The 20,635-nt window shown below is 42.9% G+C and overlaps 1 protein-coding gene across 4 annotated transcripts in view; it reads right to left on the reverse strand.

The window, feature by feature from the left end:
* The window catches only part of Gramd1c (GRAM domain containing 1C), an 83,088-nt gene extending 62,463 nt beyond the window's left edge, over window positions 1-20,625 (reverse strand). For 3 of the 4 annotated variants that reach the window (XM_036204207.1, XM_036204206.1, XM_036204204.1), the window contains exons 1-2: window positions 20,558-20,625; window positions 14,926-15,075 (exon numbers count right to left, since the gene is read on the reverse strand). In XM_036204207.1, coding sequence (XP_036060100.1) covers window positions 14,926-15,075; window positions 20,558-20,584 — 177 coding nt within the window. In that variant the 5' untranslated portion in view covers window positions 20,585-20,625. Of the gene's footprint in view, window positions 1-14,925; window positions 15,076-20,068; window positions 20,110-20,557 lie in introns of those variants that run through there. The other variant, XM_036204205.1, reaches the window with a different exon arrangement.
* Window positions 20,626-20,635: the final 10 nt, after the last annotated feature.

The following is a 20,635-nucleotide window of genomic DNA, read 5'->3' on the forward strand; positions in this document are numbered from 1 at the left end:
GCCGTGAAAGCTAGCAGCTATGTTGACAGAGAAGGTGTGGAGAATACAAGAGCTGTGTTAAAAGTAAAAGGGAAAACCCTAAAGTCATCTGGGCAGACTGAGGGTACAGTCCCATGGAACAACATGGAACAAGTCAAGTGGAGATTAGCAAGGGCCTTGGCAGAGAGATCTAGAAAGAAATGAGGCTATGTGGGCTTAACACTGTCCATACACCCCTGACCAAACAGAGCCTCAGATACATGGAGCAAGCCTGAGCTACCCACTCATTCCTGCCTAACAACACAAGAGGTGTGAGAATCCGTATTAACTGGGACAAATGAGAAGAGCCTGAACTTTAACCACATTACCTAATGTACACACAGGCTGTCAGTAGAAGGAAAAGCCTTTCTGGATCTTTGTATTTGAGCATATCATTTAGAAACACTGACCAATATATAGGGTGACTCCTAGAAAGTCAGCCTTAAAAAGAACAGAACATCAATAATAACTAAGGCAGAGATATTTGATCCCATAGGCCATAGGACAAACTCAGATTTACTCTAGGTGAGTTCTTAAGTAAACAAACAAAATCAACAAGGACAACCCTTTGGGCAGGGAGAATGCAATCAGAATCCAGAGATGCTAATGAGGCAGGCAAGCAAGGCAGAGAGCAAAGCCCAGAAGGCCTTATGCAAAGCCTTACAAAACTGGCATATGGAAAAAGCACTCTGGCAGAGAGAAACACTGGATACCCCAGCTGAAGCAAACCCAAACTGGCACAGGTGCAGAGGCACTCCAGAGTATCCGAAAACAATCCAGAGCTCATAGCACCACTAAACCTCACCCCAAATGGTGAGTTAAGACAATAATATGACATGCATCACATGAAGTTCTGTGTAGAACTACATGCAACAGACAAATTATGCAGAGAAAAGTCCGGGTCCTTTGTAAAATGGCATCCTCAAGCCTGCTCCAGCCAGCCTGCTTCAGCCTGCTTCCTTCTTTGGAAGTTCATCTTTCTTTAAATTCTTTTACTTTGCTTGCTACTGTCTAAATGTCTCTGGTGAATTCTTTGTAGCAGGACTCAAGAAGCTGGAACCCCACTGGGGATACCCTCTTATCCTCAGTATCACTAACACTATCATTATTATCCCACTGGCAATGGAAATTATAAAGCATGGGGAGTAACAGGAAAGAAAAAGTCAACAGGCCATAAAAAACCATCTTTGATGGTTCCGGGCATTGGATTTAAGAGCTAGGACATCAAAGAAATGATCAGCCAAATGTTCAAAGAACTAAAGAAAACCATGCTTGAGGAACTCAGGGGTCGGCCTAGCTTCAACCGTCGTCAACTTGACAGCTTAGAGCCATCCAGGTGAAAGCCTCAGCTGAAGAACTGCCCCATCAGATCGGCCTGTGGGCACGTCTGTGGAGGATTATCTCGATTATGAACTGATGCAGGAGGGCCCAGCCCACCGTGGGCAGTACCGCTCGTAGTCAGGTGTTCCTGTGGTTATCAGAACGCTAACTGAGCCCGAGCCGGGGAGAAGGGCAGCAGACTGCGTTTCCATGGTTTCTGCTGGTTCCTACCTGAGTTCCTGACCAGACTCCCCTCAATGGTGACCCGATGTATACCCCAAATAAAGCACTCTCTCCCTGAGTTGCTTTTGGTCCTGGTATCTGTGACAGCAACAGAATAGCACTGGAACAGTGGGCAAAAGTACTTGCTTCTAAGCCTGACGGCCTGAGCTCAATATCCAGGACCCAGATAGTGGAAGGAGAAAACAGACTCCCACAGGTTGTCCTCTGGCCTCCACATACAAGCTTACACACACACACACACACACACAAGCACACGCACACGCATGCATGCGCTTATACATGCACATGTATACTTTAAAATATTTTAATTAAAATAATAGCCTAAAATGATTGACACACAAATAAATGGAGACTAGTGAGCAAATATAACATGAAACATGAGCAACAGATGATAAAATGTCTATTTGTAATTGCAATCATATCTGACGTCTCAGTGTAATTAGACTACATAACAGAGGCCAGGGTGAGAGGAGAAAGGGGAAGGTCCAAAAGATCTAAATGCCATGCTCAAGAACTCAGAAGAGAAAAATACATTTTGAATTAAAAAAAAATAGAAAATAAAGAAAAGAATAAATTGTTTTTTAATTGAAACACAAAAACAATAGGACATATAAATGAGAGAGAGAGAGAGATCATTCTTTTAAAACAACTAAGTAGCCAGATGGTGGTGGCGCACGCCTGTAATCCCAGCACTCAGAAGGCAGAGGCAAGTGGATCTCTGTGAGTTCGAGACTAGCCTGGTCTATAGAGCTAGTCCAGGACAGGCTCCAAAGTTACAGAGAAACCCTGTCTCAAGAAAACAAAAACAAAAACAAAAAACAAAAAACAAAAAACACAACAACTAAGTAGGCAAACTTCTGTCAAGACTGATGAAAAGCAAAGAGAGAAGTTGAAAAGTAGACAGCACTGGTGGCGGCGCTGGTTACCAGGGGAAAAGTCACTGGCCATGGCCACAACTATCAGAGTCACAAAGAGCTTTATTAGAAGGAAGGAGGGGATAGGAGGGAGGAGAGCCAGGCCTGGAAAGAAAGAAAGATAGCAGGAACAGAGCAGAGAACAGGGAGCAGAGAGGGAACAGAGAGAAAGGAGAGAGAGAGGGTGGGGGTCCACGTCTGGCTTTTTAAGGCAGGTACGTAGTCCCCAGCATCCGCTGATGACGCAAGACCCCAAGCTGTGCACGTACAGGATCCTAACAGAAGATATGAATTATTATTATTTTAAAAAGGAGAACACTGTAGACACTACAGACCTCAACAGAAAAGGGAAATTGACATACCCCTATACATACAAATGTATCACCTTGGAGGAACACCCTGGTTCCTCAAAATATACCAACTACTACGTATGAAATAGTTCATTTAAGTGGGTGCATAACCCACAAGGAAATTGAATATACAATTTCAAATTTCCCAAAACATAAATCATCAAGCCTAGATGGTTTCACTGGAGAAATCTTGAATGTTTAAAAACTCAATTCTAGTTCTGCACAATTTTTTCCAAACATTAAATTAGAAAAGAACAAATCTCAATTCCTTGTGTGAAGCAAGTATTGCTCTAATATCAAAACTAGATAAGAAATATTACAAAGACATAAAATGATAGAAAAATATTTTCAGGAGTGCAGATGCAAAAATCCTTAAAGTGTGACAAATACCCTTCAGCAATATGAAAAATGAATAATACACTATGACCCAGGGACCCACGGTAGGCATAATAGGCAAAACTTAATCCACAGTATTAATCAGCTAAAACGAGAAAAAAAAACTATCAGCTTTCACTTGATATGGAACTAATATTTGACATCATTCAATGTCCACTTGTTATTAAAACAAACAAGCAAAGTGCCCCCAAAGCAGAAACACAAAGGAACTTCCTCAACTCGAGAAAGAACATCTACAAATTACTTGTAGTTTATTAAACACTGTAATGGTGGAAAACTTGATTCACACAATGAATTGAGACTCGCCCTTTTTAAATCTAAATGTTGGAAAAGATCATGCAAAACTAGACTTTAATTTTTAAATACTGTAAGATTTCTTGGTGAAACCATGAAGGCTTGGATATTTCTTTAGGTGTTTTGGGGTGTTGGTGCGATGATTTAAATGGGTACCTCAAATTACGTATTTTAAAAACTTAATCTGCAGCTTGGAGTGGAGCCTCCCACCTACAATCCCAGTCAGTATTTGAGAGGCTAAGGCAGGAGGATTGCCACAAGTGTGAGTCTGGGGATGTCTAGTGAGTTCCAGGCCAGCTTAGGCTATAGATAAACCTTCACATATGCGCACATGTACAGAGGCAAGTTAATTTCTAGGGTTGGGGATATAGGTTCATGGTAGAACATTTGTGACAACCTGGTTTCCATGCCTAATACTAAACAAACAAACAACCCTCACTCTCCAGTACAATAGTGTATGAGAGCCGGCAACACTCAAGAGTGCGCTGGTACTGTTGTCATGGAAGCAGGTTAACTACAAGACAGTGAGTTCTTACAAAACAGGTGTGGCCGCCTTTGCTCTCCTGTCCTTCTGCTTGGTCATAGGCTGGCACAGAGACTAGTTATATGCAAGATAAACAATTGGGACTCCACACTGCAGCCTCAACTGACTCCAGACCCTGAGCCTGCAGACCCTGATAGCTTCTGGAACTGAGAGATACTTTTCTCTTTCTTCTTTTTTATAAATTAGCTTGTCCATGATCTCATTATAGCTACACAAAGTAAACTAACAGCTGATTTCTTTTTTGTCGTGTTCTTACCCAAAAGATGTTTTCCTATTAATTTTTTCATACATTATATTTTGATCTTGTTCTTTTTAAATTTAATTTAATGTGCATTTGTGTAAAGGTGTCAGATCTCCTGGAACGGGAGTTACAGAAAGTTGTGAGCTGTCATGTGGGTGCTGGGAATTGAACCCGGGTCCTCTGGAAGAGCAGCCAGTGCTCCTAACCCCTGAGCCATCTCTCCAGCCCTGATCTTATTCTTTTCCCTCCATAATTCCTTTCAGATCTTCTACACTTTCCTACCCACCCAACTTCATGCTTTCTCTCTCTCAAAAAGCAAACAAATCCAAAAGAAAATCAAAACAAACAAACAAACAAACAAAAAACCCAGTAGGACAAAAAAAAAAAAAGTACCAAACCAAAATAAAATAAACAAAAAGTTTACAAAAACATGGAGTCAGTTTTTGTAAGAGGCCCCCAGACCTTAGCACAACTGACTCCATGATGGAAGTACAATTCAGGCCATAAAACTCAGCATGCAGACAGCACCACCTGCCAAAATTAAACCAAAGACCTAATCCATCAAAGTCCACAATTCTGGACTAATTCTAAATGTGCTAATCCTGCTTTTTGTCTTCTGTAGCTCTGCTTCTGACTAACTGTTTTTGTTAACAGAAGTGTGTCAACCTAGGACATGGTTTTTTTTTTGTGCTTAAAAGCTCATCCTGAGAAAGGCTCAGGGATACACTGGGTTCCTGGACACCCTGTATGTAGTTGATGACCTGCTAATAAAGACTTATAGTTGGGGATTTAGCTCAGTGGTAGAGTGCTCGCCTAGCAAGTGCAAGGCTCTGGGTTCAATCCTCAGCTAAAAAAAAAAAAAAAGACTTTTATTGGCTTAAAGCCCTGTCCAAGTAATCTTCTCTGGAGGGCACTCCACAACAGTTTTGTGTGGGACAACTACTCCTGGTCATGGGGCCTACTCTGGAGTGTGGTTGATATACCCAGTGACACTTCATTGTAGATAACTGATTTTTTTCCCTTTCTGAGCCCCCAAAAGGTATTTTTTAATGGCAATGTGGACATCCTTAGGAAAGTATGGTTTTAATAAGTTATGAATTCTTCTCCCTCAGTCCTTTATTTCTTTGGACAACTACATGTCAAATTTTACACAGGAAGATCTGAACCACAATCTAAAGCCAGTGTGCCAGTTGGGTTTTTTCCATCCAATTGGACTTTTGCAGGGGAAAGGATGAGACAGGGTTTCTCTGTGTAGCACTGGCTGTCCTGGAACTCACCTACCTTTGTCTCTTGAATACTGGGATGAGCCACCATGCCTAGGCAAACTGTACTTCTAAAAAAAGACTTCCTTTTGGTTGTGGGAAGGGGAGTATGTACCAATGGATTTCCAGAGGCTGGAGTTACAGGTGGTTACAATGCTGAACTGAAAAGCCTCTGTAGGAGCAGTACACACTCAATGCCGAGCCATCTCTCCAGCCCCAAACTGTACTCTTTGATACCCTTCACAACCCCATCTTAGTATCCAATAGCCAGCCCTCCCATCTCCCCTAACCCAAACAGTGTGTCAATCATCTTAACAAGCTTCCTCCCTTCCCTTGGTGAACACTACAGTTTCTTCCATTCTTTTTCTCATTAGCTAAATCTCAGTTTCTTTCGCTAATTTCTCTTCTTCCAAATCTGAGATTCTAAACGTCTAAATCCATATCCCTTTTTCTTTCCTGTCATATTTTGCCTTCAATGTCCCCATCCTCTTCCATATCATCCTTCAAGTATCACAATTTCAGCTTTAACCTCTTCTAAGATTTAAGTCATGCGTCCCATAGCTTACCAGATTTTTCTTTTCAAGTGATAAATATGTACCTCTGCCACCAACAAAACAAACCCTTTGACTCTGCCCCCCCCCAAAACCTATACCGCTATGTTCTTTCCCCTTTCCGAGGAGTGCTCCCAATTTACCCAGTTGTACTGAAAAATCCTAGGATCAGTTTCCTTAATCTTTCTAGTCCCCTCACTCACTATACCCACGTCCTCAGCAGGCTTCAAGTGAGCCTTCTGCGTCAGGACCCTTCCAGAGGCCAGAAGACAATCCTGTTTCTCCTGCAAGTGATTGCATTTTCTCTCCTGCCTCCTCCACGAGGGCCCTCTGATGCAGCCTTGCTTGGGCCTCCTTAGCTAACGCTGCTGCTGCTTCCCGTTAATATTCTGTGTTCACTCATACATTGCTTTTCTTGTTTTCGTAGCTCTTATCACTACCTGACATAACAGGACACGTTTGCTTATCTGTGACATATCCATCTGGCATTCTGACTGTAACCTCTAGGGTGGATTGCGTAGAACACGATGATATATATCCAAGACACTCAAATGAATGAACAAGAGTCTTCATCTTCACTCATTTGCTGTGTGCTTTGCCACTTCTAACATAATGACTCTGCTCACACATTCCTTAAGCTGTCCTGGGAGAGGTTCACCGAGCCTCCCAATTCTCAAGTCTTTTGCTCATTTTCCATGTCCGTCTGCTGAAGGTCCCCTGAATGCCTAGTAGATGGTTCGTTGTCCTCTTATGTCTACAGTTGCTCCCTTTCACACTCTTTCTCAGTGAACAATCTGAGTAATATACAAGTTCTACCCTTTCTTCAGCATTTCATCATTATTTCAATGAACGTGTATTTTCCATACAGTCCTTTGATCTGTTGTTTCTCAAATCTGCCTGGTGCCTTAAAATTCATTACCCATTTATATTTTTATCTATTTCTGTTAAGTCTTTTTTTTTTTTCAGGTCTGAGTAGCAGATCTGAGGCCCTGTGCATGCAAGGCAGTGCTCTCCCCCAAACTACCATCTCCCCTGCTAACCCATAGCTGTATTCCACATGCTTTGGAATCCCAGCAGGTCATTTATCTTTGCTCACTAGTAGAATACTGTATTTAATTCTCAAACTCTAGGGAGAAACTTGCTCCCACCTGCACCTAAGCCCAGGCTCAGCAAGACAAGTTTCTGTCTTCAGTTTGAAGATGTAGGTAGATTTCTTTCCTCGCCAACATTTCACAGAAGATGCAACTCCTCAAAAGTCATAGCCTTATGAAGTGTTCTCAGTCCTAACCCATGTAAATTCAAGGCATCGTCTCCTACCCTGTACCACTACAAAATTAGAAAACTGCTCCGGGCTGCCTTGCCGTTAGCCTACATGCCTATACCTCTAGTAATCATTTCATTTTCCATTTTAGCCCTTAAGCACTTTCTTTGTTATTTTGTAGTCCCAGAGAAGCATTATAAACAGGGCTGGGGAGATGGCATGAGTACTTCAGATCACCTGCATCCAGATATAAGAAGCCATGCACAACAGCACACATGTGTAACCCCCCAACTTTGTGAGGTGAGGGGAGAGAATTTCAGATCCTTGGGCTGTGGTGATACACTGCGTACACCAATAAAGCTTGCCTGGGGATCAGAGGTCAAAGCTAGCCACTATATTAAACATAGAGGTTGGGCAGTGGTAGTACATGCCTTTAATCCTAGCATTTGGGAGGCAGAGATCTATCTGGATCTCTGGGAGTTCAAGGCCACACTGGGAACAGAGCCAGGCATGGTGCCACATGCCTTTAATCCCAGCACTAGGAAGGAAGGAAGATGTCAGGGCACAGAAAGGTATATAAGGCATGAGTAAACAGGAAGTCTCTCTCTTGAGGCTGAGGATTTGTAGAGGTAAGAACATGGCTGGCTTATTCTGTTTCTCTGATTTCACCCTAATATCTGGCTCTGGGTTGTTGTTTTTTTTTTAATTAATAAGATCATCTGTCTCAAAAAATAAGGTAGCAGGCCAGCAAGATGGCTTGGGGTATAAAGGCACTTGCCATCAAGTCTAGTGACCTGAGTTTGATCTCTAAGTCCCACAAAAATAGAAGAGACTCCGGCAAGTTGTCCTCTGACTACACACACCATGGCACACATGCCCACACATGTACATGTATATGCATGCAAAATAAATGAAATTTTAAAAATTAAATCTGGACTAGAAAGGTGGTTCAGCAGTTAATAATACTGGCTGGTTTTCTAGAGAATCAGGGTTTAATTCCTAGCACCCACATGGTGGCTCACAACCCTCTACAACTCCAGTTCCAGGGCTCTGATGCCCTCTTCTGGCCTCCTCAGGCACTGTGTAAACAAGCTGCACAGACATGCATGCAGGCACAATATCCATACACATAAATAAATAAATCTCAGAAATGTAATTTAAGTGCAAAAACATATACTAACATGGAAAACAGCTAAGGAAGCCACACAATATCAAGCCCTGGCCTTCACACCTGTATACTCGGGTGTGTGCACCCACACACATACACATGACAAACACATACATACATAGTTTATAACATTATACCCAGCATGTCTAGATAGTTTTACTAAAATGTTCATTTAAGTTAAACAGCCCCCTCCTCCTATTGCCAGAAATATTAACTCCTGTTTCTTTATAGTTAAATCTAAAAATACTAGAAGATACCTCAATTTATAAAATAGTGCTTAATATTCATACCTAGTAATTTTCTAATAGAATTAAGTTTCTTAAAAAACAAAATGGCCGGGCAGTGGTGGCACACACCTTTAATCCTAGCACTCGGGAGGCAGAGCCAGGCAGATCTCTGTGAGTTAGAGGCCAGCCTAGTCTACAGAGTGAGATCCAGGACAGGCTCCAAAAAAACAAAACAAACAAAAACTACGTGGAGAAACCCTGTCTCAAAAAAACAAAAACAAAAACAAAAAGAAATGAAGCTGAAAATCTACTTCCTTCTTTTTTAAGTCATTGCAGTAAAACGTAGCGTAGACTTTATGGGTTTGAATAAACAAGGACTATGCTTGCCCTGGAACACAACGTGACTGCAGGCCAGCTTTTCCCCAAACTTGCCAAAGCACATCACAAACACACTAATTAATCCTCTGGGGCCTCTTTTGACAGATATATAGTACTGCATTAATTAACCCTACACATGCCAATATATCAGGGCTGGCACCCTCTTCTGTATACATAATAAATAGATAGATAGATAGATGGATGGATGGATGGATGGATGGATGGATGAATGAATGAACAAATGAATAAATAAATAAATCTTAAAAATTCTCCTGCTCCATCTTGTTTCCGTTTCTCTTTCTAAATCAAATATCTAAGATTCATATCACCTCTACTCTACGTGTATTAGTTAAGATGATTAAAAATCACAACCATTTAAAAAATATATCGACTTTAATTTTAGTTACAAGTTTCAGAAAATGATTTTTTTCACTTGTAAAATAAACTCATCAATTAAACCAGCTAATAAGGAAATGAGTATACACAGTTGAGAAACATTTTCGAAGAGGAACTTCCGATGTAAGAATGAATGGCGCAATGATGAACGCCATATCCAAAGAGCTACCGCATCTAACAGCCCTGTTGAGTCATGTCATCCTCTAAACACACACAACACAAACTCCCAGAGGCCCCACTACTCCCACTAGTGGCTAACTGCACATCACTAAGAGCGCGAACTAAACAAACAGACCCATTGCAGATCTGTCTGCCTGTCCTCTGGGACTTTTAATCCACATAGGGATACATCATTATTTTAGTTGGTAAGGAAAAAATAAAGCTATTTTTTCCTTTTGCCATATACTTTTTACTAGCATGTAAAAGACAAAAAGCATAGATGTTTATTTGCCATTAACTTTATTTTCAATCTCATTTGTTATCATTTTTGGTTTCATGGGGTATAAAAGTCAGCAATGAAAGTCATTTCTCATATTCTAGGATTCAACCTTGGGATTTCTAAAAGCAAATAAATAAATACATCTAAGGGTCCTAGCTTTGATAACTAGAGTTAAGAAGAAAATCTGGAGCTATAGCTTTCTCTATCAACTATGGAGACTTAATCATACTGGGACCCTTCATTGAAGCAGTCTTACAAGAAGGAAGACAAAGAGCCCCACTGTTTAACTGCATGCCATTCTGTCTGACCCAAGACACACCGATGCCGTCAGACTGTGACTCAGTCTCTGTTTTACAAGGGATGCAACTGAGGTCCGGTGGGCGGTGGGAGATCCTAGGTCACTATGCAGTACAGCCAGTAGGGGCAGAGCAGACACTATTTCCCATGCTCCATTTTCAATCTAGTTCATTCACTTACATCACACTGCCCTCCTATGTTCACGACCCTAGGACAACTGCCTATATGCATTATTCTACATTACTCGACCCTAGGACAACTGCCTATATGCATTATTCTACATTACTCATCTTCCTTGGCTATTGAAACATCAAACTTAAGAAGTCCGTGACCTGTTTACCAGACACCTTCCTAGAGGTGTGCCACAGCTTTGGTGATGACTGCAGCTGCTCCCATGGCGTGAAGGGTGCTAGCCAGCCTGTCCCCCTGGAGACCAGCTCTACTTGTGCATCCCTGTGGGCCTGAAGAGTGGCATCAGAACTGTAGACGATAGGAAGATACACAGCAGGGCTCAGGGCAGTCCACTACTAGAGTGCTGGAGACACATTCATAGACACTGAGAGCACATAGCAGGCTGGGGATGCAGCTCAGTGGGAGAGCGTTTACTTAGCATTCGAGAGCCCATGGTTTAGAAGAATCTTGAAATTAAAAGGAGGAAGTAAGGGAGGGACCACACAGCCCTACTTGGCACTGCATTCTGGGAAGAAATTTTGGTAGCTATGTGCCACATGAAACCAGACCCTTCGTCAACTTTTGCCTGAGCCAACTGGCACATGACCTGGGACACACACACAATACCCCACTCAAAGCTAAGGACTACAGCCTCTATTCCAAATTACAAGAGACTAAAAAAAATCTTGGTCTTGCTGGGGGGGCAGACCTGAATCTTTGAAGCTTCGTTGTGTGTTCCAGAGCAATCTCTTGTACTAGTCCACTAGAAAGCCATCAGCGAAGCAGAATGCATTTGAATTTTCTATCCTACACTGCTCTCCTCCGTGTTTTATTCCTTTACAATCCATTCCTTTTCTTTCTTTTTTTTAAAAAAAGATTTATTTATTTATTCATTTACTCATTTATTATTTGTTTGTTTGTTTGTTTGTTTATTAGGTATGCAGCATGTATGACTGCAGGCCAGAAGAGGGCACCAGATCTCATTACAGATGGTTGTGAGCCATCATGTGGTTGCTGGGAATTGAACTCAGGACCTCTGGAAGAGCAGTCAGTGCTCTTAACCTCTGAGCTACCTCACCAGCCCCTATGATCCATTCCTTTATTAAGCAAACCTGTTGGACTGAGGTGTGGAACTCAGTGGTAGACCACTGACCTAACGTGCTCTCAGCCCTGGGATTTACTTCCATTGCTGAAAAAATTTAAAAATATAACTTATTTGAGTTGTATTTTTAAAGAGACAGACAAATGTAACTTTTATAAAGTGAAAAGACACAGCTGTTGAGTCTGAAATGGCCCTGACATTCTTGATTTTGGTTAAATACCAGGTCACGTGCCTCATGAGGACATTCCTGATACACTGCCAGGTCTTCCTTGTGTTGAGTTTGAATTTTGAAGACTCAGCCTTCTTATCGTATTGCATTAATTCTGACCTTATCACTGGAACGAAGAAAGAAAAAAAAAAAAAATAGCAACATGGTAGAGTCCGCGGTAGAAACAGGTGGATTTAAGATGGCTGGAAATAAGCTTTCTTTCTGACTTCCTAAAAACCCTTTCTCTTGGTTACAGTATGGTTGTGTGCTGCGTCACACATTTCCTCACTCGTGGACTATGTACAGACTACACACACTACGGTGGTTCCGTGAGATTACAGGGAGCTAAAAAAGCCCTGTCTCCTAGTAATACTACAGCAGTTTTCACATCACAGTACAGCTCATTGCTCACTTATCGGTGGCAATGCCACTGCGAACAAACCTGCCCAGCCGCCGGCTGTATGAAGATATAACATGCATGTCTAAGGACGGTGCATCGCAACTGATCAGGATAAAAGACGCTACATCATGTGAGTCTGTGTTAGCACACTTCATGCCGGTCGCACGGTGATGACGTCAGCCAACACAGCTTTTCTCGGAGCATGGGTCTGCACTAGAGTCAATGAGCTACACAGACCCTGGACCTTCGAACTAGGCAGCCCAGGTGACTATGCTACTTGAGTGTTTGCTAATAGTTCTTGCTGCTTCCCATATATTATTATCAAGTCATTATCACACCTTCAATAATCTAGTCAACTTATTCAAGCTAATTAAAGTATGGCAAGAGCATACTGAAGCAACGCCAGGGGAAAATGCGAAGAATTATCATATTCCTAGCTATGTCAACGCAAACCCTGGTTAATCTGTACAGGGTCTCGTTTGTTTCTCTGTTCTGGAATGTTCTGGTGTCTGGGTAAGGAATCTCTGGGAAAGTCTCTAAAATTCTCCAGATGCTACTTTGATTGTTAAGTTCATTCTACATGAATTTATACAAAAACTCCTAACACTGTGTGTAATTAGTTTAGGGACCTAAACTGAGCAAATGAAGACCTTTGGAACTTTAAACCTGAGCTTGTCAAACTTTTAAACATGTAAATCATCTGGACATCTTGTGAAAATAAAGATGTCCACCCAGTAATTGGACTCAAGATACTGTATTTTATTCACGTGGTAGATAGCGCCGGTTCTGCTGTCCCTGCATACACTTTCAGTGTCGAGCAGCTACTGCACACACATCCCCCCCAACCCTTTATTTCCAAATTCGTATTCTGTTGCTGTTTTTGATTTTCTTTCATTGCTCTTTTTCTTGCTTCAAGTCATCCAAGTGTCACCAAGGCTGCCCAACTCTGGAGACAGCTGTGAGGCTTCCTCAATTCATAACAAAAGCTATCAAAACAAGGCTTAGATGGGTGTCACACAGAGAGTGAGGGACCTTGGGACAGCCAGCCCTGAATGGGATGTCTCCATCAAATCCCTCCCGAGGCGGAGCTCAGGGAGCGCTCACTCTGAACCCTGCAGAAGGGAAGGGGGTTGGAGGACACCAGGAAGACAGAGCCCTCTAAATCAACGTGAGCAAAGCTCACCTGAACTCACAGAGACTGAGGCAGCATGCACAGGGCCTGCCCGGGTCTGCACCGGGTCTTTGTATATGTTATGGCTTCCGGTTCAGTGTTTTTAATGGGACTCCTGAGTGTGAGAACTAGTGGGTCTCTGATTCTTGTGCCTGCTCTTGGGCTCTTTTCCTCCCTTTGGTTTGTCTTGTTCAACTTTGAATGTGATAGCTTTCGTTTTATCTTAGTATATTTTATTTTGTTATATTTTATTATCATTATCCCTTTGAAGCCTGTTCTTTTCTAATGAGAGATAGAAAGGAAGTGGATCTGGATGGGAGGGGAGGTGGGGAGTAACCGGGAAGAGTAGAGGGAGAGGAAACCATAGTTAGAATATATTGTATGAGAAAAAAATCTTTTCAATAAAAGAGAAAAGAAAAAAAAAAACAACAACAAAAAATAGGAGTCCAAGGCTAGCCTTCACTGCATAGTAAATAGGAGGCCAGCCTGGGCTATACAGGATGTTATCTCTTCCCCCAAAAAAGTTTCTAAATGATATATAGATTTCTCAGTGACCAAGAATGACATAGCTGGTATAAATAGCATGATTTTAAGTTGTTATTATTTTAGTATATTTCGTATCAATTACATATTTTCCTTAGGTTATGGCTCAACAAAAATTAAAAATAACCTTAGGGTGTTAAGTTTCTTCATAGGAAGTAAGAGCTTGTGGCTGTGTGAAGATTCAACAGCATGCATGCACTGGCTGGCTGTCCATCACAAAGGGGATGACAGCCTGTGTGCTCATCTTTACAACCTGTCAATACCACGTCCGTTTCAAGTCTATTCTCAAGGATACAGAATACCCAAGAAACTGGGGTTCCCATGAACCAGTACTGCACCTACAGGTGCCGTGCAGCGCTCCTTAAACCCACTTCTAGTTGTAAGGCATCACATTGCTATCAAATACCAAAATCCTCATAGGGATTGCTGGCTTTAGAATGAGCCCGTTAAAATAACTAATTAAATAATCAATAATAATTAAAATGATAAAATGTTAGCATTCGCACAGTGACAGACATGCTCTTCTAGAAGACTCTACAATCTCAGTGTGCCTACCAGGGAGTCATAGTCGCTTTTTGCGTGAGGAAATTGGAAGGAGTACAGGGTTACACTTAAAACAGATCCCAAGCTCCTAACTTCAAACCCATGTAGCCATTACACACTGCAGAGCATGCATTGTGAAGCCGCGTTTGCCACAGGAACTGATTCCTTAGATGAAAATTACATAAAAATAGCTTGTTTCTCAGTGAGACTTAGAAACATGGTTTATGCAACGTTAGCTTCTTGCCCATACGGCTGATAACACTAAGTGCAGTCCAATTGTGTGGCAGTGTTCTCACAGGGAAACCGAAACCGGCCCTTGCGCGCCATCAACCAGGCAACAGCGCTTCCTAGTGGCCATATGAAAAATACTGAGAAATGTCGTCAGGTCTCTCAAGTCGCAACATCTAAAATCTAGAAGCTAATCACGAAGGATTATACAAACTGTTGGGGAATTAAAGAAATTTGTATTCAAGATTAAAAGATACTACCCAAAAGCTCCAGTCACCGCTCCAATTATGTGTGCTCGGTCCCTGTTTTTTGGCTGGCACTGTATTATTCTCATCCACAACGGGGCTAGGATTTTCCTCAGCCTCTTCCTGTAGCGCCGTGGCAAGGCTTGCATCCCCTTCATTTACTACCTGCAAATAAACATCAACAGTTTGGTTTTTTTTAATTGACAAATGACAATCTGAAAGAAAAACATGTTCCAAATATATAAACAATTTTAAAATAAAATAATTTATTTTATATGTGGTTGTTTCGAGACAGGTTTCTCTATATAACAGCTCTGGCTGCCCTGGAACTCGATTTGAAGATGAGGCTGGCCTCAAACTTACCGAGATCAGCCTGCCTCTACCTCCCGAGTGCTGAGATTAAAGGCATGTACCACCACTGTCCGGCTAAAATTCATTTAATTTAAGCTTTCTGTTTAAAAACATTTAAATTATTTATTGTGTGTGTGTGGGGGGGGGTGTTAGAAGACAACTTTCAGGGATCAGTTCTCTCCTTGCATCATGTGTGTCCCAGGGATCAAATTCACATGATCAGGCTTGAGGGTAGGCACCTTTACTCACTAAACCATCCCACCAGTCCCATGAGTTAATTTCTAAAGAAAAAACAATATTTAAGCACTTCAAAGGCTGAAGAGATGGCTTGGCTGGCAATGTGCTTCCTGAACAGGAATGAGGACTGGGGCTTACATCCCGGCACCATGCACATACAAGTTGGGCATGTCCATGGTGCCGGGAGGGGCTGCAACAGGCGGATCTCTGGGGCCAGTAAATCTTGTTGAATTGGCAATCTCTGGGTTCAATGAGAGACCTTCATCCAAAAATAATGTAGGGAGTGGTTGAGGCAGACATGCCACATTGACCCTTAAACATATGTACACCCCACAAACAAATACTTGCACACAAAAGACAGAAATTGTTGTAGAACATTATGATGATGATGATGATGATGATGATGATGATGATGACAATGAAGACAGGGTTTCTCTGTGCAGTTTTGGAGCCTGTCCTGGATCTCCCTCTGTAGACCAGGCTGGCCTCAAACTCACAGAGATGCGCCTGGCTCTGTCTCCCGAGTTCTGGGATTTAAGGCATGTGCCGCCACCACCCATCCGTAGACTATTATTTTAAGGTGCATTACTTTTGTTTATGTTGCATTTGTTTAACTCTGTGAAGCTGTGTTTCTGTGCCTGTCTAAAACACCTGATGGTCTAATAAAGAGCTGAATGGCCAGTAGTGAGGCAGGAGAAAAGATAGGCAGGGCTGGCAGGCAGAGAGAATATATAAAAGGAGAAATCTGGGAGGAGAGGAGAGCTAGGAGCCAGAGAAAGAGGAGGACTCCAGGGGCCAGCCACTCAGTTACACAGCCAGCCACAGAGTAAGAGTAAGATTTACAGAAGTAAGAAACCGGGAAAAGCCCAGAGGCCAAAGATAGATGGGTTAATTTAAAGTTAAGGAAAGCTGGCAAGAAACTAGGCCAGGCTAAGGCCAGGCATTCATAAGTAATAACAAGCCTCTGTGTGTGTTTATGGGTGGCGGGCTCCCCAAAAGAGCAAAAGCAACAATGAGAAACCAATGTTTTGCTTCTACCATTCATCATTCATACATGTAGCAAATATCTTCCAACCACTACCGTTTGCTAGGTAGTTTAATTGATACTAGAAACACGAAAATAAGAAAAAATGAAGTTCTTAGCCTCCTGAGGTTCATGGTCTGGGGAACAATAAAAATTTTTAAAATACAATGTAATGGGAATATGACCGCCTTGGAGAACTATCTGTAATGCCCAGTAAGCTCTAATTTTAGAAATATACTACAACCCAACACCTTAATATACACATGAAACCCAGGATGTCTTTAGTGATAATAAAGCAGAAACCTCATTGCCCATTGATAGTGAAATTAGTGAATAAGTTAAGCTTATAAAAACATTGCTGTTAAAATTAACAAATCCTATGTCTCAAGCAGGCCCTAGGCTTCCATCTAGAGGACGACACAGAGAAATGATTTGTGCTTTGTGAGGGAAATGGGACCATTGGGTGGTTGCTCATGAAAGAGCTGCAATTAGAGGGGAGATGGGAAGATGATGGACAGCAGGCATTATAAGAGAGCATGAGGCACCAGGCCCTGTGAACATCGCGGCCACTGCTTGCTGGCTTCTTTCCCTCTGCTATAACAAGACTGTTCCTTGGAGTTACAGGAGCACACAGGGTACCAGGAGTGGGTCAAAGGAGTAAGTCAACTCAGTTTAAGCTTGGGTTTTTAAACCCTATGACATCACCATGGAAGGCCCTTGGCCGGGTGATACTGATCTGTGGCTTTCTGGAGGAAGAGATTCATAACTCATGATTGGTTAAGGAAGGCATCGTCTACATGAAATACATCCACCACAAAGAGAAGGGATGGAAAAATCTGGATACAGGGAGAAGAGACAAACAAAAATCCATAATCTGACCTAGTTAGAAATACAATATTTATTAAAAGAACTTTTTATGTGACTCCTTCTCCCAAACCTTCAGAATTATTTATTTATTTATTTATTTATTGTGTATGATGTTTTGTCTGCATGTGTGTCTGTGCAGTATGTGCATGCCTGGTACCCTCAGATGTCCTAGGACCAGGTTGTGAGCTCCCATGTGGGTGCTGAGAATTGAACCCCTGTCCTCTGTGAGAGCAGCAAGTGCTCTTAACCACTGAGCCCTCTCTCTGGCTGTGTCCTTAAAATGACTTAACAAAATGGTTGACTTTTGTGTCTCTTCAACACAGGAGTTGAAGTTCAGAATTAACTTCAGCATCTACTGAAATACAGCCACTAGCAAACCTTTGTGCCTTTAGTCAATGCCAGCGAGGCATCACTCATCATGTCTGGGAGTTACTCAACACAAAACAAACAGCAAAGGTTATTGGGCGTGCTTCTTTTGACTTTGATCATCGAAATCACTGCCCTGGGTTGGTGAATGGTTCAGCAGGTGATAGCATTTCATGGCTAAATACCTAGAACCCATGTGGTGGAAGGAGAGAACTAACTGTACAAGCTGTCCTCTCCCTTCTATACATGCAACATGGCAAGAGCATGCATGTGTGTGTGCAATAAAAAAACAAATAAGCCTTATTTAAATTCTTCATGGACCGGGTGTTGGTGGCTCGCCTTTAATCCCAGCGCTTGGGAGGCAGAGCCAGGTGGATCTTTGTGAGTTCGAGGCCAGCCTGGTCTATAGAGTAAAATCCAGGACAGGCACCAAAACTACAACGGAGAAACCCTGTCTCAAAAAACCAAAAAAAATTCTTCATGGTCACCCAGGACTATGAAAGGTTACCACCCACACTTTAGGTGGGTCTTGTCCAGTCTAGCCTTTCACAGACCTGCCCAGAGCCTTGTCTCTTCAGTATTTTAGATCCTGTCAAGTTGACAATATCAGCCCTAACACCATCAAATGCACACTTTAAAGGCAAGCTCTCAACTGAGGCAAATCTAGGCTCTGTGGTACAACTACTGCAAGAGAGTGTGGCCCCCTGCCCTCACTGCTTCCACAGAGGCCACAGTACTGGTCCAGTCATTCCTCTCTTGGACTGACTGTCTTCCAAAGAAGCAACTTGGGCTCAAATGAGTGAGCAACAACAGGCATTTGGACACTTCCCAAACAGTATCAACAACACTGCTACAAGTGTTGGAGCTCTGTGGAGGACTACTCTGTCTTGCTTAGCCAGACATCCCCCTGGTAAGGGGCAGGCCCTAAGGGTTGATCCAACTGACTGAGACTTCAGGAAGACTTCTTAACACTAACACGGAAATGCTCTGGCCAACAACTAACTGCATCTGTACATCTTGCGGATTCTCATTTGCCCCTCTGGAGTAAGCAGTTTCACCGATCCCCAAAGTATAAAGCCTGGTCACCCATGTGTCTATCTATACTAAATCTATAAAGACAAGGCCTCACCAGTCACTCCTGACCCTCCACAGAGTTCTAGATATGCCCACAGTGCCCAAGGCTTTGTTTATCAAAACCGGACTCTGAGCTCTTGAGCAAGGTTTTTCAGTGGAACTGTCCCTTTTCTCCTTGGTTTCAGGCTGCAGGCCACCGAGTGAACACGGCAGCTTTCTTAAGGTAAAATCCAGCTAACCAGTACTGGAGAGGTAGTACACTAGGTAAAACGCTTGCCATCGAGCATGAGGACCTGAATTCACCCCCAGAGGGCCCCCCCCCACTCCACACACACACAAAGGCCCAGCATGGTGGCATACATGATGAAGACAAGCAGAGATCTCTGGGCTCCTTGGTCTTCTGACCTGCCAGGCTAGTCTCATCTCTAAGGCCCAGGCCAGTCAGAGGCCCTAGCTCAGATAGCCGGCAAGGTGATAGATATCACCTGGGGGTGTGACACAAGTGAAGTTCACTTGTGACTTCCATAGTGACTGAGCACTCTTACAGTACATACATGCATCTGCATGCATGTGTGTACTTGCATACACACACAACAAAAGTTCAATTTAAAATAAAAGGTACATTTCAGTCACCCTCGAAGCCATGGGTGACTTAAAATAATGTGATTTACTTTTTTTGTTTTCCTGGAAGCTAGTTTTAAACCTCACATCTCCCTCTCCCCCTTTGGGGCAACTCGATGGAGAAAGACTGTTCTTTCCTGTGGTGTGGGGGCTATAGTCACACAAAGCACTCCTGCTCAACTACAGAAACTCACTGACATCCCCTTCTGCAGTCTCAGGAGTGCAACCCACTCTTTACCTTGCTCTGGAAAAGGCCTTCCCTGCCTTCCCCCAGAGACCTCAATTAAGTCAGTAATAGACGCATCATTTCACACCTTGAAGGTTTGAGCGTGGCATCATTAGTTCCGTATTAACTGTGTCCCTCCTTCGCTCTCAATCTGTCTCTTAACTCCACAGAAGGGATGACATCCCCCCCCCCCACACACACCCTACCCCCAACTCGGCCAATAGGTTCACTACCTTACTCTGACAGTTGACAGAAAGATTTCCCTGTATCCTATTTCATAGTAATGGTTGTGAATCTAGCGAAATAATGCCTTCATTCAATTGTTCACCCCAACAATTGTTCGAACTGTACCCTTCGGTGCACTTAAATAATTCTCTAAAATATGTACGCACCACCACCATAATGTAGTGAGGATAGTGTTGAGCACCGGGAGTCTCCTTGGGTCAGGTAAGGTCGTAAACAAACGACAAGACTCGTTGAAAACAAAAACAAAACACAAAACAAAACAAAAAAACTCGGTTAAGAGCCTGGGGATTTAAACTTTGTGGGTCCTTTTTAACCGAGGGCTGATGGTTGAAGGGAAGTCAAAAATCACAACCATGGAACCAGACTCCCTGGGGTCTGGGGCTGGGACATCTGGACTGGGGGCATTTCGGGGACCACCTTCAAACACTTAACCCTCGCCCAGCCGGGAATCAGGCTCGCGGGAGCCACAGAAAACTGTTTCCTTGGTAACAACTTTTCGAATTACGCCAAAGAATATCGGGGAGGAATGGGAAAGGAGGAATTATCCATCATAATCGGGGCGGGTTCAAACCACCCTGCAGCGGAAACTGCCGGCGAAGCCACCTCTCGGGACCCTGCCCCTCGAGGCCGCTTACCTGGCGGCCCGTCAGAGCGCCCTCCATCGCCGCACCCTCCCGCCGAACCCCGCGCGCGCGGGCGCGTCCCTGCGCGCC

This window comes from Onychomys torridus, chromosome 12 (assembly GCF_903995425.1).
Source record: "Onychomys torridus chromosome 12, mOncTor1.1, whole genome shotgun sequence".
Taxonomy (NCBI): domain Eukaryota; kingdom Metazoa; phylum Chordata; class Mammalia; order Rodentia; family Cricetidae; genus Onychomys; species Onychomys torridus.